The 13,798-nt window shown below is 43.7% G+C and overlaps 1 protein-coding gene and 1 non-coding gene across 2 annotated transcripts in view; both read left to right on the top strand.

The window, feature by feature from the left end:
• PHF20 (PHD finger protein 20) overlaps positions 1-13,647 on the top strand; it is a 148,006-nt gene extending 134,359 nt beyond the window's left edge. The window contains exons 16-18 of the mRNA XM_032350796.1: positions 3,517-3,922; positions 5,842-6,025; positions 11,088-13,647. Of these exons, the coding sequence (XP_032206687.1) occupies positions 3,517-3,922; positions 5,842-6,025; positions 11,088-11,230 (733 nt within the window). The 3' untranslated portion in view covers positions 11,231-13,647. The remainder of the gene's footprint in view (positions 1-3,516; positions 3,923-5,841; positions 6,026-11,087) is intronic.
• Positions 2,019-2,125, top strand: LOC116596641. The gene has a single exon (XR_004288229.1). It is a non-coding gene; the product is annotated as a U6 spliceosomal RNA (small nuclear RNA).
• Positions 13,648-13,798: the final 151 nt, after the last annotated feature.

Genomic DNA, 13,798 nt, shown 5'->3' with positions numbered 1-13,798 from the left:
TCTCTTTCTCTCTCTAAAATAAATCTTCAAAAAAAAAAAAAAAAAGACAGGGCACCTGGGTGGCTCAGTTGTTAGGCGTCTGCCTTCAGCTCAGGTCATGATCTCAGGGGTCCTGGGATCAAGCCCCGTATCAGGCTCCTTGCTCTCGGGAGGTCTGCTTCTCCTTCTCCGACTGCCCTGCCTGTATTTGCTCTCTTGCTGTGTCTCTCTCTGTCAAATAAATAAGTAAAATCTTAAAAAAAAAAAAAAAAAATGGCAGAGACAGGCTTTCCCCTCACGTTTTATAAAATCAAAAAACTTTACCCTGTACATACCAAATTAATTTCTTCTTAATGAGATGTCAGAAATTGAGGCAGGTAGAGGGCGGTCCATGTGAGGGCCTGGAAAAATGTCAGTGAGGCTTAAGATTATAAACTGTGCTGTATTTCTTTTCATTCGAGGATTCAACCAGTCGATGTTTCTTCTCACAGAAATGCCAGTGCTCCTGGCCCTATCCCATATTCTGGAACCTTGTCCTTTCTGAATCCCCATTTAGATTCTTCATCTTTATGGCAGTGACTTTGTGTTGGAATTAAATCTGACTTCTGGCAGTTCAGAAGAGGGCATAGGGAGATCTTGTTCTTCATCATATGTGGAGAAAAGATTCTGGGCAGTGGCGGGGGGATGGGGGTTGGTGGCGGTCCCAATATGTCTGTGTTCACATGGGTAGTCTCTGTTATCACAGACTCTGGGTCCTCATTCTCAGAAATACTGTTCCCGAGTGGCCTGGTGGGTTTATTTTCTAAGGCAAACAATAAAACTGGGAATAACTTCAGAGTGTCTATTGTCATTTAAAAAGTAACATGCATGTCTGTACATTCCTTCTTCATGATACAAAGAAAGTCCAGGGAGTTATTTTTGTATGGAGTAGTAGCTGGGGCTTGAGGTCTTACCTGGAAGGGCAAAACTTCGAGGAAGGGGGAAGCAAAGACTTGTGATTTTCATGCAAGAGAATGTCCATACTGTCGGTTATTTGCTCCAGTTAATAAATTTCAGACTACACAATAAACCTGAAAATTCACAATGACTCTCATTTCTTCTGATGCAGTTGCAATTTCAGAGGTGTGTCTGGAATCTTCGTTTCCTTGTACAGGCTGTGATACCCTGCTGGCAGTGGTCCAGGGACCTAGGCTGCCTTGATACTCACAGTTTCCTGTCCTTCTCCAGTGGATGAGGGGTGTTGGTGATTGGTGGAGAGGGAGAGCTGAGGATGCTTGTAGCCCGTTGGGAGCAGAATCTTAGATTCTGTAGGATCACTCCACGCTTTCATATGTATGGCCTATTCCATTTGTACAGGAAGGCTTCAGTCAAGTGTGTGTGGAGAGGTATCCATAGATGGGAGTTGCTGGTGAGTTAAGCTGTGCTTTCCTGCTGATCTGGTTTCAGTGCTTTTCAGCTCGGGGCTGGGAAGGTACAGTTGACTATATGGTGGGGCGATTCTTCTTTAGTCCAATCATGTGTGATTATTCCAAGCATTATAGGATGTTAGGCATCTTTGGATTCGGTGAGCTAAATGCCAATAGTATCTGTCAGTTGTTGCGGCAGTTAGAAAGGTCACTACACATTTCTGCCCATCTCTGAACCAAATGTGAGTAGCACCTGTCTGTTTATTTCCAAATGCTCTCTAGAGGGCAGTGCCCTCCCAGCTAGGAACTCTGGTAACTAACTGATGAGCCTCACTCAAGAAACCCACTGTTTTTTTTTCCTTCCTTCCCTCCCTTTTTCCTTCTTTTCATTTAATGATCAAAGGTAATAGTGGAAGTTCTGGGTAGTAAAGAAGAGTTAAAAGGTGAAGTTTATCTAGAGTAGTGGTTTTTAAACTTAATAAAATGTATATTCCACAGTAAGAAATAAAAAAGTTTTATGTTACTCACATATATAAAACTGAGATGAAAATTTCACAGAATATCTACTGTTACTTAGAATGGTGCATTATGATATTTTTCTGTTCCGTTTTCCTTTTTCTACAAGTGATTATGCTGCTCACTTCGGCAGCACATACACTAACATTGGAACGATACAGAGAAGGTTAGAATGGCTCTTGCACAAGGATGACACGCAGATTCGTGGAGCATTACAATTGATTATAATCCAGTAGATTAATTTATTAATCCTCTATTGGGTCAAAGCTCAAACAGTGGGGTGCCTGGGTGGCTCAGTGGGTTAAAGCCTCTGCCTTTGGCTCAGGTCATGATCTCAGGGTCCTGGGATCAAGCCCTGCATTGGGCTCTCTGCTCAACAGGGAACCTGCTTCCCCCTTTCTCTCTGCCTGCCTCTCTGCCCACTTGTGATCTCTGTCTGTCAAATAAATAAAATATTAAAAAAAAAACAAAACTCAAACAGTGAATGATTGTCGAAGACTAAAGTGCTAACAGAGTTTTATGTGCACATAAAGGTAGAGCTTTCAACAGGTTCTAAAGGGAAGGAGTTTGTAGCTCAGAAAAGGATTAGAATCCCTGTTCTTTAATAACAAAGTTTCCTCCTTGGAATGGTGAGAGTTAAAGATTTTAGAAGAATTTTTAAAAACTTATTAATGGCTTATACATAGATGACTTTGATTCCTGCCCCCATCCCCTCAACCCATTGTCATTGCACTTTTATTTTTTTTATTTTTATTTTTTTTTAAACATGACTTGCACTTTCTTTTTTTTTTAAGATTTTATTTATTTACTTGACAGAGAGAGATCACAAGCAGGCAGAGAAGCAGGCAGAGAGAGAGGAGGAAGCAGGCTCCCCACTGAACAGAGAGCCCGATGTGGGGCTTGATCCCAGGACCCTGGGATCATGACCCGAGCCGAAGGCAGAGGCTTTAACCCACTGAGCCACCCAGGCGCCCCTTTCGTTGCATTTTTAAAAATATTTTATTCATTAGAGAGAGAATGAGTGGGGAGGGGGTTGCAGGGACAAGCACATTGACACTGGGCTTGATCCCAGGACCCCAGGATCATGACCTGAGCTGAAATCAGACACTTAACTGACTGAGCCATCCAGGTGCCCCATCGTTGCATTTTTGTAACTGAAAGCTATTGCATGCCAGGATTATCATGCCTGCTTATTAGGTTATTTTTAGCAACTCACTTTGCTGCCAACAAAGTACTTTATTTGAATTAATTCGGTTAATCTTTATCAAATTCATTGGCTAATGGCAGACAGATGATTAGCCCGGTTTTGTAGAGGAGGAAATGGGAATGAGTCTGGCTCAGTGACTTGTTACAGCTGTACTGCTAATCAGTGGCTGAACTGAAATGGAGTCAGGTCTTTGACTCCAAGTCCAGTCTCACTCACCACGAGTGTTCACAGTGGGATCTTGTCTACAGATGGTCTCCTCAGAGACCATGGATTTACATTCCCTTTCACTTGGTAAATGGTGGCTTGTGGCCAGGTGGGGAGCTCCTCCTCTTGTTGGGAGAGTGGGAATTGAGATAGCCCTGCACTGGTCCCAGTTCCTCCAAAGCTCTGTGTTTGCCTTCCCAACAGAAGCAGGGAGCATCCTGATCTGCAGCTGTGGTGTCAGCCTTGGAAACAGCACTCAGGGGAGGGGAGATCGCATTCAAAACACATCCATGTCACTGAAGCCAAGAGCAAAGAGGAAGTCCCAAGCTATAGAACTTTGAACGGGGCAATGGAGAAGCCCTTGCCCCTGGCCCTCCCCCGGTCTGTGGAGGAGTCCTATATCACCAGCGAGCACTGCTATCAGAAGCCCCGCGCCTATTACCCTGCTGTGGAGCAGAAGCTGGTGGTGGAGACCCGGGGCTCTGCCCTTGATGACACGGTCAACCCCCTCCGTGAGAACGGTGATGATTCTCTGTCTCCACGTCTTGGCTGGCCTCTAGACCAAGACAGGAGTAGGGGGGACAGTGACTCCAAATCTAGCTACCTAAAGGTATGTGGCTCACTTGTACTTGTTCTTCATTTAGTGTTTGAGTGCTTGAGCTCCCCAGTAGGGTTCTGTGGAAGGCACTTATTATAGAGTTGTACTTACTGTAAAATTGTATTTAAATGTGCTCATCATAGGTGTTTTTTGGTGGGTTAAAATGGGTGCAAAGTCAGGAAAGCCCGATTAAACCAGAGATCATGGTTACAGGAAATGCCGACAAAGTGGCAGTCACTGGTGGTGGGGGTGGAGAGGTGGGAAGAATCGAGGAGAAAATTGTTGATTGGTACTTGATAAATGGAAGTTAGGTAGGAAAATGAGTTTTTTCTTTAACAGGTTTATGTTGTAATTACACCTACCTGCTAATTTTTAGAGCATGAGCAAAGAATAAGTCGGGTGTTTTGTTAGCCATAAAGTTTGCAATACAATTTTGTGATAGCTTTCCTTTGACTTGAAACTTTGTAGCCCTGACGTAAGAACAGTCCATTTTGTCAGAATATTTGCTGGTTTCATCGACTTTCCCAAGAACAACTCTCATTTTTTTGTTATTCAAATCATGCTCTTCTAGAGCCTCTTTGTGTCATTTCCCTACCAGTGTTGTCATCTTCAGCTGTTTACTGGGGTCATGTGCTGTCTGTGCTGTCCTCAGTTGGTCTGAGAAGCTTTGTGTAACTGGAGAGTTTCTCCACCCTTGTCCTCCTTCCTTTCAAACTTTACCCTGTGGTTGGCATCACCAGCATTAGATATGTTACTGCATATTACCAAGTGGGACATCCTAGATTAGAAGGTAGGCATTGTGCCCTTGCCAGTGTCTAAACAGTGTGGTCAAGGTTGGTGAGGTTGGTCTTGGAGACAGACCTGGTTTCAAGTCTGGGCTTGGCCACTTACCATGTGATGCTGATCAGGTCACTTCACCTGCTTAGATATGTCCCTTCACCTCCCTGTGGGAGGGGCCAGTGCCCATGCCGTCTAGTTTTTGTGCAGCATGTCTGTGAAAAGCTATCAGCACAGGGGCGCCTGGGTGGCTCAGTGGGTTGGGACCCTGCCTTCGGCTGGGGTCATGGTCCCAGGGTCCTGGGATCAAGTCCTGCGTCGGGCTCTCTGTTCAGCGGGGAGCCTGCTTCCTCCTCTCTGCCTGCCTCTCTGCCTGCTTGTGATCTCTTTCTGTCAAATAAATAAATAAATGATCTTTAAAAAAAAAAATAAAAAGCTATCAGCACAGAGCTTTGCATAGTCAGCTCTAATAAATATTAGCTTGACTGTTCATTTCAAATGAATGAAGGAAGGAAGGGTTGAGATCACCAACTGTAGAGAAGGGTTGTGATCCTACAAATGAGGCAGATTTCATAGAGGCATTTGCCATGTATTAAAAAATCAGAAAATACTGGCCCTAAACAAGTCAGCTAGGGTTAAAAATATCTTTCATTCATGGCAAGTTGACCATAGGCCAACACTGTGTTTGATAAACCTTATCCTATTTCATCCTCATGAACCTATAAGGTGGGTTGCCCATCAGAGGCTCAGAGAGGAAAAATAACTAATCCAGGCTCATACATTCAGCAAGACAAGGAGCTTGGACTTAAAACTAGTTTGTCTGACTCCTGCTAAGTAATATACTAACCCCTGTCTGTGCCCATCCCGCTCTGTTCTGATCTCAGGGCTCTAGAAGCCATGCCACAAGGCCCATTTCAGGCCTGGGACATTGGGCCAGTCACAGGGAAGCAGCAGTGACACCTGTGCTGCCCTGAGGTGTTTGTGGTTGCTATACCGGACATGCTTCTGCCTGTGTCCAAGACAGGAAGAGAGGGAGATAGAGGTTTGGAATAGTCAAACTGCACCTGAATTTTCAGATGGTTGCAAACACTGCTGGTTGGAGAAGAGGCTGGGTCTGTCTCCACTCAGTAACTTTACTGCTATTGCATTCCTAGGTGAGGGAATATGTCTCCAAAAAGGTCCTACCCGAAGAAGCCCCCACTCGGAAGCTGCTGGACAGAGGCGGAGAGGGGCTACTGAGCTCCCAGCACCAGTGGCAGTTCAACCTGCTGACTCATGTGGAATCTCTTCAGGACGAAGTCACACACAGGATGGACTCCATTGAGAAGGAACTGGATGGTAGGGCTCCTTCTCTGGCTCTCCACAGATAGCTGTATTCTTGTCTCCTTTCTTTTCAGTCTCATCCACCCCCGTCCTCCCTTTAGTTGAGCAAGCTTTACTTTTTGCATTTCAGGCACTTCTAAGGTCTGTGTGAAGTCAGGAGTCCTCCCTCACTTACCTAGTGCCTTGTGCATAGCAGAGTGCAAAAGTGTAACTAGACTCTGCCTGCAGGCAGTGTGTGACCTGAGCAACTTTGCTACCCAAGTTCTGTGGGGAATTTCAACTTTGACTTAATAGGGTTTTTTGGATGTCTTTGAGGATGAATCTGAAGAAAGCCTTTTGTAAAATCTAAATCGCTGAAGCCTTCTCTTCTTTATCAGTAGAGATTTAAGAACTTGATTGAATCATTTGGGTAACCCTGGGTGTTTCTTCCAGGTGTTAGTGGTAACAGGTAGGCCTGATAAACATGCTCAAGTTCAGTCTCTCTGATCCCTGGGAAGTTGCCAGTTTGATTTTTGAAGACAGAATTCCTTCTTGATTTTTCAATTATTTCTTAATTTTTTGTTTCCATTCTTAAAGTGGAGCCAAATTGAAAAGTAAATATTCCATTTGAGGAGTCTGAGTATAGGCAGGCTACCATTACTGTAATTGGAGATGTAAAGCTACTTGCATGAAATAACTCAGAAAGAGGCCATGCGTTACACAAGCTAGAGTCATGAGGTGTGGCCAGGGCACATGTATGGCCGAGACCCTGTTCAAGGGTCGTGTGGCAAGGGAAGTGATAACAGAAAGGCTTCCTGAAATCCTGGGTCTGAAGCCAAACCCTGAGAAAAGTGAGGTTCTCTGAGGAAGAGGTTGTTACTCAGTATGTGATAAAAGGTCTGGCTTGACTGGAGGAAAGGGTTGTCCTGTTGGAGAAAAGTGAAAGAAGGACCTCCATGCCCTCATGCCTCTGTCCTGCCCTTCAGGCACACCTGAGGAACTGAGAATGGGAGACTAATTCAGGGTTCATTGGGCCACTTCCGGAAGGGGGAGTGTTTCTCTCTCTTTTATTCCTAAAAGGTTTCCTTGGGCTCCTTAGAATGGTAACTGATTCCATTGTTTGAAAACCCTGCTATTCCGTAGCTGAAAAGAGGACTGAATGACAGACCGGAAATGATGGATTTTGAGAGAATGGCAGTAGGAGTGAGTGGCTTTGGGTCTCTGAGAATAGGTTTAGCACTGTGGAAACATGGAGAATATTCTGTTGTTGCCAAAGGATCCTGCCCTTAGGGGAGACATCAGTGTTTCCCTACTTCTTACTGACTTGCCACTCTCATTCTCTCTCATGGCCAGTGTGGTGAGGAGGATAAGTCCAGGCTCCCCTCTCTGCCTGGACTTGCTTGGGCCTCTTATGTGTCCTGCTGGCCTGGGGTCACATCTTCTGTTCGTGTTCTTTTTTTTTTTTTTTTTTAAAGATTTTGTTTATTTATTTGACAGAGATCACAAGTAGGCAAAGAGGCAGGCAGAGAGAGAGGAGGAAGCAGGCTCCCTGCTGAGCAGAGAGTCCCTATGCAGGGCTCGATCCCAGGACCCTGGGATCATGACCCCAGCTGAAGGCAGAGGCTTTAACCCACTGAGCCACCCAGGTGCCCCCTCTGTTCGTGTTCTAATACCCCAGGCCCTAAAGTGTGAAAATGAATTACAAATCTCAAAGATTTTATTCAGATAAACAGACTTTTCCACTGCATTTAATTAAGATTTATTGAAATCCCATTTTATGTCAACTGTTGTAGGGAGTTAACTATTGAGTTCATCCAAATACCATTAAGATAAACTGAACTTTTTTTATTTTTAAAGATTTTATTTATTTATTTGACACACAGAGAGAGAGAGGTCACATATAGGCAGAGAGGCAGGCAGAGAGAGAGAGGGGGAAGCGGGCTCTCTGTTAAGCAGAGAGCCTGATGCGGGGCTCGATTCCAGGACCCTGAGATCATGACCTGAGCCAAAGGCAGAGGCTTAACCCACTGAGCCACCCAGGCGTCCCTAAAACTGAACTTTTATAAGAATTTGGATATAATATTCCTTTTAAGAAATAGACTAGTTAACTATTCTATTGACTGATTTATATTTTAAGTTATTTTAATATTAACCATAATTTAATAATTTATATAGTTGTATAAACAGTTGTCAAACTAAAAGATTTTTTTAAAGAAAATTTTTTAAAGATTTTGTCAGAAAGAGAGCTCCGAAACGGGGAGCAGCAGGCAGGGGGAGAAGCAGGCTCCTCATTGAGCAGGGAGCCCAATGAGGGACTCCATCCCAGGACCCCAGGATCATGACCTGAGCCAAAGGCAGATGCTCAACAAACTGAGCCACCTAGGCGTCCAAGACAAAAGATTTTTTTTTTTTAAGATTTTATTTATTTATTTGACAGACAGCGATCACAAGTAGGCAGAGGCAGGCAGAGAGAGAGGAAGGGAAGCAGGCTCCCCGCCGAGTAAAGAGCCTGGCTGAGCAGAGATCCCGACATGGGGCTCGATCCCAGGAACCTGGGTTCACAACCCGAGCCAAAGGCAGAGGCTTTAACCCACTGAGCCACCCAGGCGCCCCAAGACAACAGATTTTTAATGACTATGAAAATACTGAATCTTTTACTTATCTTTTTTTTTTTAACTTTTCTCCTTCTTCTTCTTCTTCTTCTTTTTTTTTTTTTTAAGATTTTATTTATTTATTTGACAGACAGAGAACACAAATAGGCAGAGATAGAGGGGGGAAGCAAGCTCCCTGCCGAGCAGAAAGCCCAACGTAGGGCTTGATCCCAGGACCCCGAGATCATGACCTGAGTCAAAGGCAGAGGCCTAACCCACTGAGCCACCCAAGCGCCCCAGTCCCACATTTTGTCACTGCCTCTTTTGAGTGCCTACTATGTTTCAGGCACAGTTGAGTGTTAGGGATATAATGGTAATAACCAAGGCAGAGCTGGCTTCTACCATTATGGAATTTGATCTTGAGGTAGAAACAGGTATTAATTGAATTATCCCATTATATATAATTATAAATCATGGTAAGTGCTCCAAAGCAGGAAAGCATGTGATCACATAGCATCCTTAATTTAACATAGCAACTAGATTCAGAGTGTAGAGTTGGGGAAGGCTTCCCTGGGACGTAACTTATAGGAACAAAGGATTTTAAAAGGTGGGAAGGAAGGTTGAGGGCTGGATCTGAGGAGGGAAAGGGATTATGTGTGAGGCTTTAAGCTTTTTTGAGAAACAGGCACTGGGTGGGTCTTGGTCTTTTTGCACCTTCAGCTCAAGGGTCCAGAAGGTACCTAGTACAGGTTGGTTTATGAAGTAGAAAGGCTATAGGCAGGCTAGGGTGAGCACAGGCCTTCCTGGAGGGGCTGGCTCTTGTCAAAAGATGCAGTGTTCCAAAATGGCCTCTACCCAAATGCCAGAGCTTCAGGGAGTGGCTTGAGGAAGAAAAAACATTATCTATAGAGAAATCCCTGCTCTCAGCAATAAGGCAGTTTTGTAGATATTGAACCAATATAATCAAGGATGTTAGTACCTGGACATCTTAACACTCAATACTTAGAAAATAAAGTCAGAGAATTTAGTGCTACTGATGATAGGAATGTGAAGCAAATCAGAGTATACAGTGACAAAAACAGACCTTTTCAAGTCCTTTAGATTCTCATTTTTCTTTTCTTTTTTTTTTTTTAAGATTTTTTTTATTTGTCAGAGAGAGAGAGAGACAGAGCACACAAGCAGGCAGAGTGGCAGGCAGAGGTGGAGAGAGAAGCAGGCTCCCTACTGAGGAAGGAGCCTGATGTGGGACTCGATTCCAGGACCCTGGGATCATGACCTGAGCTGAAGGCAGCAGCTTAACCGACTGAGCCACCTAGGCATCCCTAGATTCTCATTTTTCTTAATAGGAGGCTAAAACACCAGGACCTTTGATTTCCAGCAAGGAAAAACCTTATAAAGACTGGGGAGTGGGCACCTGGGTGGCTCAGTTGGTTAAGCATCTGCTTTCGTCTTGGGTCATGATCCCAGAATCCTGGGATTGAGTCCTTTGTTGGGCTTCAAGCCTGAGAGGGAGTCCGCTTCTCTCTCTCCCGGTGCTCCTCCTCCCTTCCCTGCTTGTGATCTCTCTCTCTTTCCCAAATAAATAAATAAAAATATTGAAAGAAAGGAAGGAGGAGAGAGAGAGAGAAAGAAGAAAGAAGGGAGAGAGGGAGGAAAGGAAGGAAGGGAGGGAGGGAGGGAGAAAGGAAGGAAGAATTAAAAAAAAAAGACTGGGGAGTAACACTGAGGAAGGTCGGTTCTTCAAAGCCTTCTGTGTTCTTTTCTCTCTCTCTCTCTCTCTCTCTCTTTTTTTCTCTCTCTCTCTTTTTTTTTTTTTTATTAAAGCGGGGCTCAATCCCAGGACTCTGGGATCATGACCTGAGCCGAAGGCAGAGGCTTTAACCCACTGAGCCACCCAGGCGCCCCTCTTCAAAGCCTTCTAGACCATAGAGCTGCACTAATGCAGTAGTTAGTAGTTGTATGTGGCTTTTTTTTTTTCCTTAAGATTTTACTTATTTATTTGAGAGAAAGAGTACACATAAGCACAGGGAGCTGCAGGCACAGGCTGCGTGCTAAGCAGAGAGCTCAATGTGTGACCTGACCCCAGGACCCCAGGATCATGACCTGAGCCGAAGGAAGATGCTTAACCCACTGAGCCACCCAAGTGCCCCAATGTATGGCTCTTTAAAGAATTAAAATTGAATAAAATTTGAATTTAGTACCTTAGTCATACCAGCTACGTTTTAAGTGCTCAATTAGCTACATGTGACTAGTGGCTACTGTGTAGACAACACAGACATAGACCATTTCCCCTGCAGAAAGTTCTGTTGGACTGTGCTCCTTAAAAGTATTTGAGCTTTGTCCTATGGGTAATACTTTGTAGAGAGGGTGATGAGTCAGTGCCAGCTAGTGGCCCTCCCTCCTCGCCCCTTGTGGGGATAAATGGGGAGAAGATGCTGAAATTCTTGCTGCTGTTCTCACAGATGAAGTGTTAGGAGCTCACTGGGTTGTCTCTCTTCTGTCTGCAGTGTTGGAGAGCTGGCTGGACTACACTGGGGAATTGGAGCCCCCGGAGCCACTGGCAAGGCTTCCGCAGCTCAAGCATTGCATCAAGCAGCTGCTGATGGACCTGGGCAAGGTGCAGCAGATTGCACTCTGCTGCTCAACATGAAACTGGGCACCCAGAACTAGTGGGGGCACAATCCTGGGGCACCTGCAGGAGGAGCTTTGCATATTTAAATAAATAAACCTAGCATGCCGAATGCACGTGACACCGACTGACTTCAGGGATCTGGGCAGGGGGTGTGATGGACATTGGACAAAGGGGCCATTTTGGCTGCTGGAGGGCAGGGCACTCTGATCTTGAAGCCCACCAAGAAGGTAACAAATAGACTCTTGGGATTCCTTTCTTCTGTGCCCATCGTTGAATGGAGAGTGAGTCTTTTTGCACAAACTTCACTTGATATTGTGCCACCGATAAATGGAATGAGAGCCAAAAAAGTTTAGTCGGAAACAGTTGTAAATTCAACTTGCAGCTTATTTAATTGACTTTTTTTGTCAGGGTGGGGCACATGCCAGGCCTTCTTGTTTCTGCCTGGCATGGATTTAGGCAGCAGGCATCATTTTCATTTTTCCAGCTTCGTGAGAATGTCGTGACTTCACATTCGGTGGAGGTTGGGAAGGAGCGGAGGCCTTGGCTACCCTGCCTTCTCCTTAGGACTCTTCACTTTTCTCACCACCCGTCTTGCATGACTTCATGGTACCGGGGACAAGTTTTGTATGCTTTTACCCCAGAGTTGGCTGGGTTGTGTTTTTTGTAGCAGAGCCCATAACAGCCTGTGGAGGAACTAGAATCTCACTGTAATAAGAATCTAGGAGGAATTCCAAACTGAAGCAGGCAGGGTCTGGAACCCAAAGGACAGCATTTTCTATCCACTTCTTAATATTGACAGCTTCCCGGTTCTATTTAATGTCCAAAAAAATGTTTCCCCAAATTTTGAACTCTTTCACTGTAAAGATTTGTTACAAAGAATGTGGTTTGGAGAATTACCTTATTTTATATTGTTGTAAACAAATTTCAGATTCTACATGTGCCGCATTTCTCCTTCCAGAAGGTGTATGTTCAGTAGCTGGCATTTTCAGAATTGTTTTAAAATACTTTAACACTTTAGATTTCCTGTTTGTATTATTTTGTGAGGTCAAGGTGATTATGCTGCTTAAGGTCCAGGTACCATTTGTACCTTTTAAGATAACATTTGTTACTCTTGCAGGTTACGGTTCCATGTGTAATTGCTATATTGTTTTGTTTTACTTTGCTAGACAAAGTTAAAGAAAATGTTCCATGCTTTGAGGAGTGACCCGTTTCACCATTTAGTTTTCTTATCACTAAAGGCAAAAATCAAAGCACAGTTGTCCATTAACACTTACAAGTTAATTATGGGTTTATGAATCTGTAATGTTATATGCTGCAAATATTTACTATGTAAACGTGAAGTAGCCAATATCTCTATAGCAATGACAGTATCTCCAGCGACCTTTGGAATGATTAGGCCTTGAAGGCACACAGGTCATTGTGGTCTTGAAAGCCTTTGTACCAAAATCTGTTTCAGGGAATGCTCTGTCCAGTGATTTCTTCACCATTTGATATAAAATGATTTTAGGACCAGCTGACCTGCTGTACCTTATCCATCAGAGGGAGGCCATGTGGCTTTGACATCTGTAGTAAAGCTGACATGATTCCCCTCCACAAGGCTCTTTCCCATTGCTAATGTTGGCATTTCTGGTGTGGGAAGAAATGTCCAAGGAGTATGCATGGCATCTACGTTTTGCGCAGTTTATCAGATGGTCACTTTAATAAGATTGTGTTTGTCTGAAAAGGGATGAAACAGGATGATTTTCTGTAGCCACAGCTGTGAGGAATGATGACTGTTGTATTATTAGATTACTGATTTTTTTTTTTCTCAGATACATTTGAGCATCACATCTGGGGAAGCTGCAACTTTAAGGGAGTCGATGTCATGTCTTTCTCAAAGGTGGAAGCAGAAACTGAATTACCCTAATCCTGCCAAGTGGCCATTATTGGGTTTGTTGTTTATAAAGGAATTAATCCCATTTTACTCATTGTGACTTTTGTCCTTAGGGAAGCAGGGATGACTCCCAAGTTCTGATAACCTCAGTATGCTTCTCTAATTTAAAGCCATGTTGAGGGGCTCCGTCCCCAATTCCTGGGTCAGACCGAATTAACCGCAAGTTGGAGCACTGGAAACTGTTATTTGTAAAGATTACTGTTACCTTATAGAAATGTGTACACTACCTAAGTTTTCTTTTGAGGAAAATTATACACCTATAAAAAATTGCCTTGACAAAAACAGTTCTGGTTTGACTAATCATTTTGTTTCTTTAAACGATGAGTGTTATGCAAGGTGGACCCTTGATGAGCCAACATTGCACTGTGGATACATATCTATGTTTACGTGCTATTAGAACAGAAGGCGCTGTATATAGAAATGTTGCTTTGAAGCAATATTTGCAAAACATGCAAACTTCTGTATCTGTATTTGGAAAAAATAAAACAGGTTTTTGTTGCTATGTTTCAATCATGTTATTATAAAGTTCTGTACCTTATTTTTAATATACACTACATGATTTTCTATAAACATCTTTTAGAGGAGGACTTTTTACATTGTAAACAGATGTATCTTCTGTAGGAAAGGAGATGCAAGCTCAAGATCCTAAATTC

This window comes from Mustela erminea, chromosome 7, assembly GCF_009829155.1.
Source record: "Mustela erminea isolate mMusErm1 chromosome 7, mMusErm1.Pri, whole genome shotgun sequence".
NCBI lineage: Eukaryota > Metazoa > Chordata > Mammalia > Carnivora > Mustelidae > Mustela > Mustela erminea.
The sequence above is the reverse complement of the archived record's forward strand: the minus strand, read 5'-3'. Positions and strand labels throughout refer to the sequence as shown.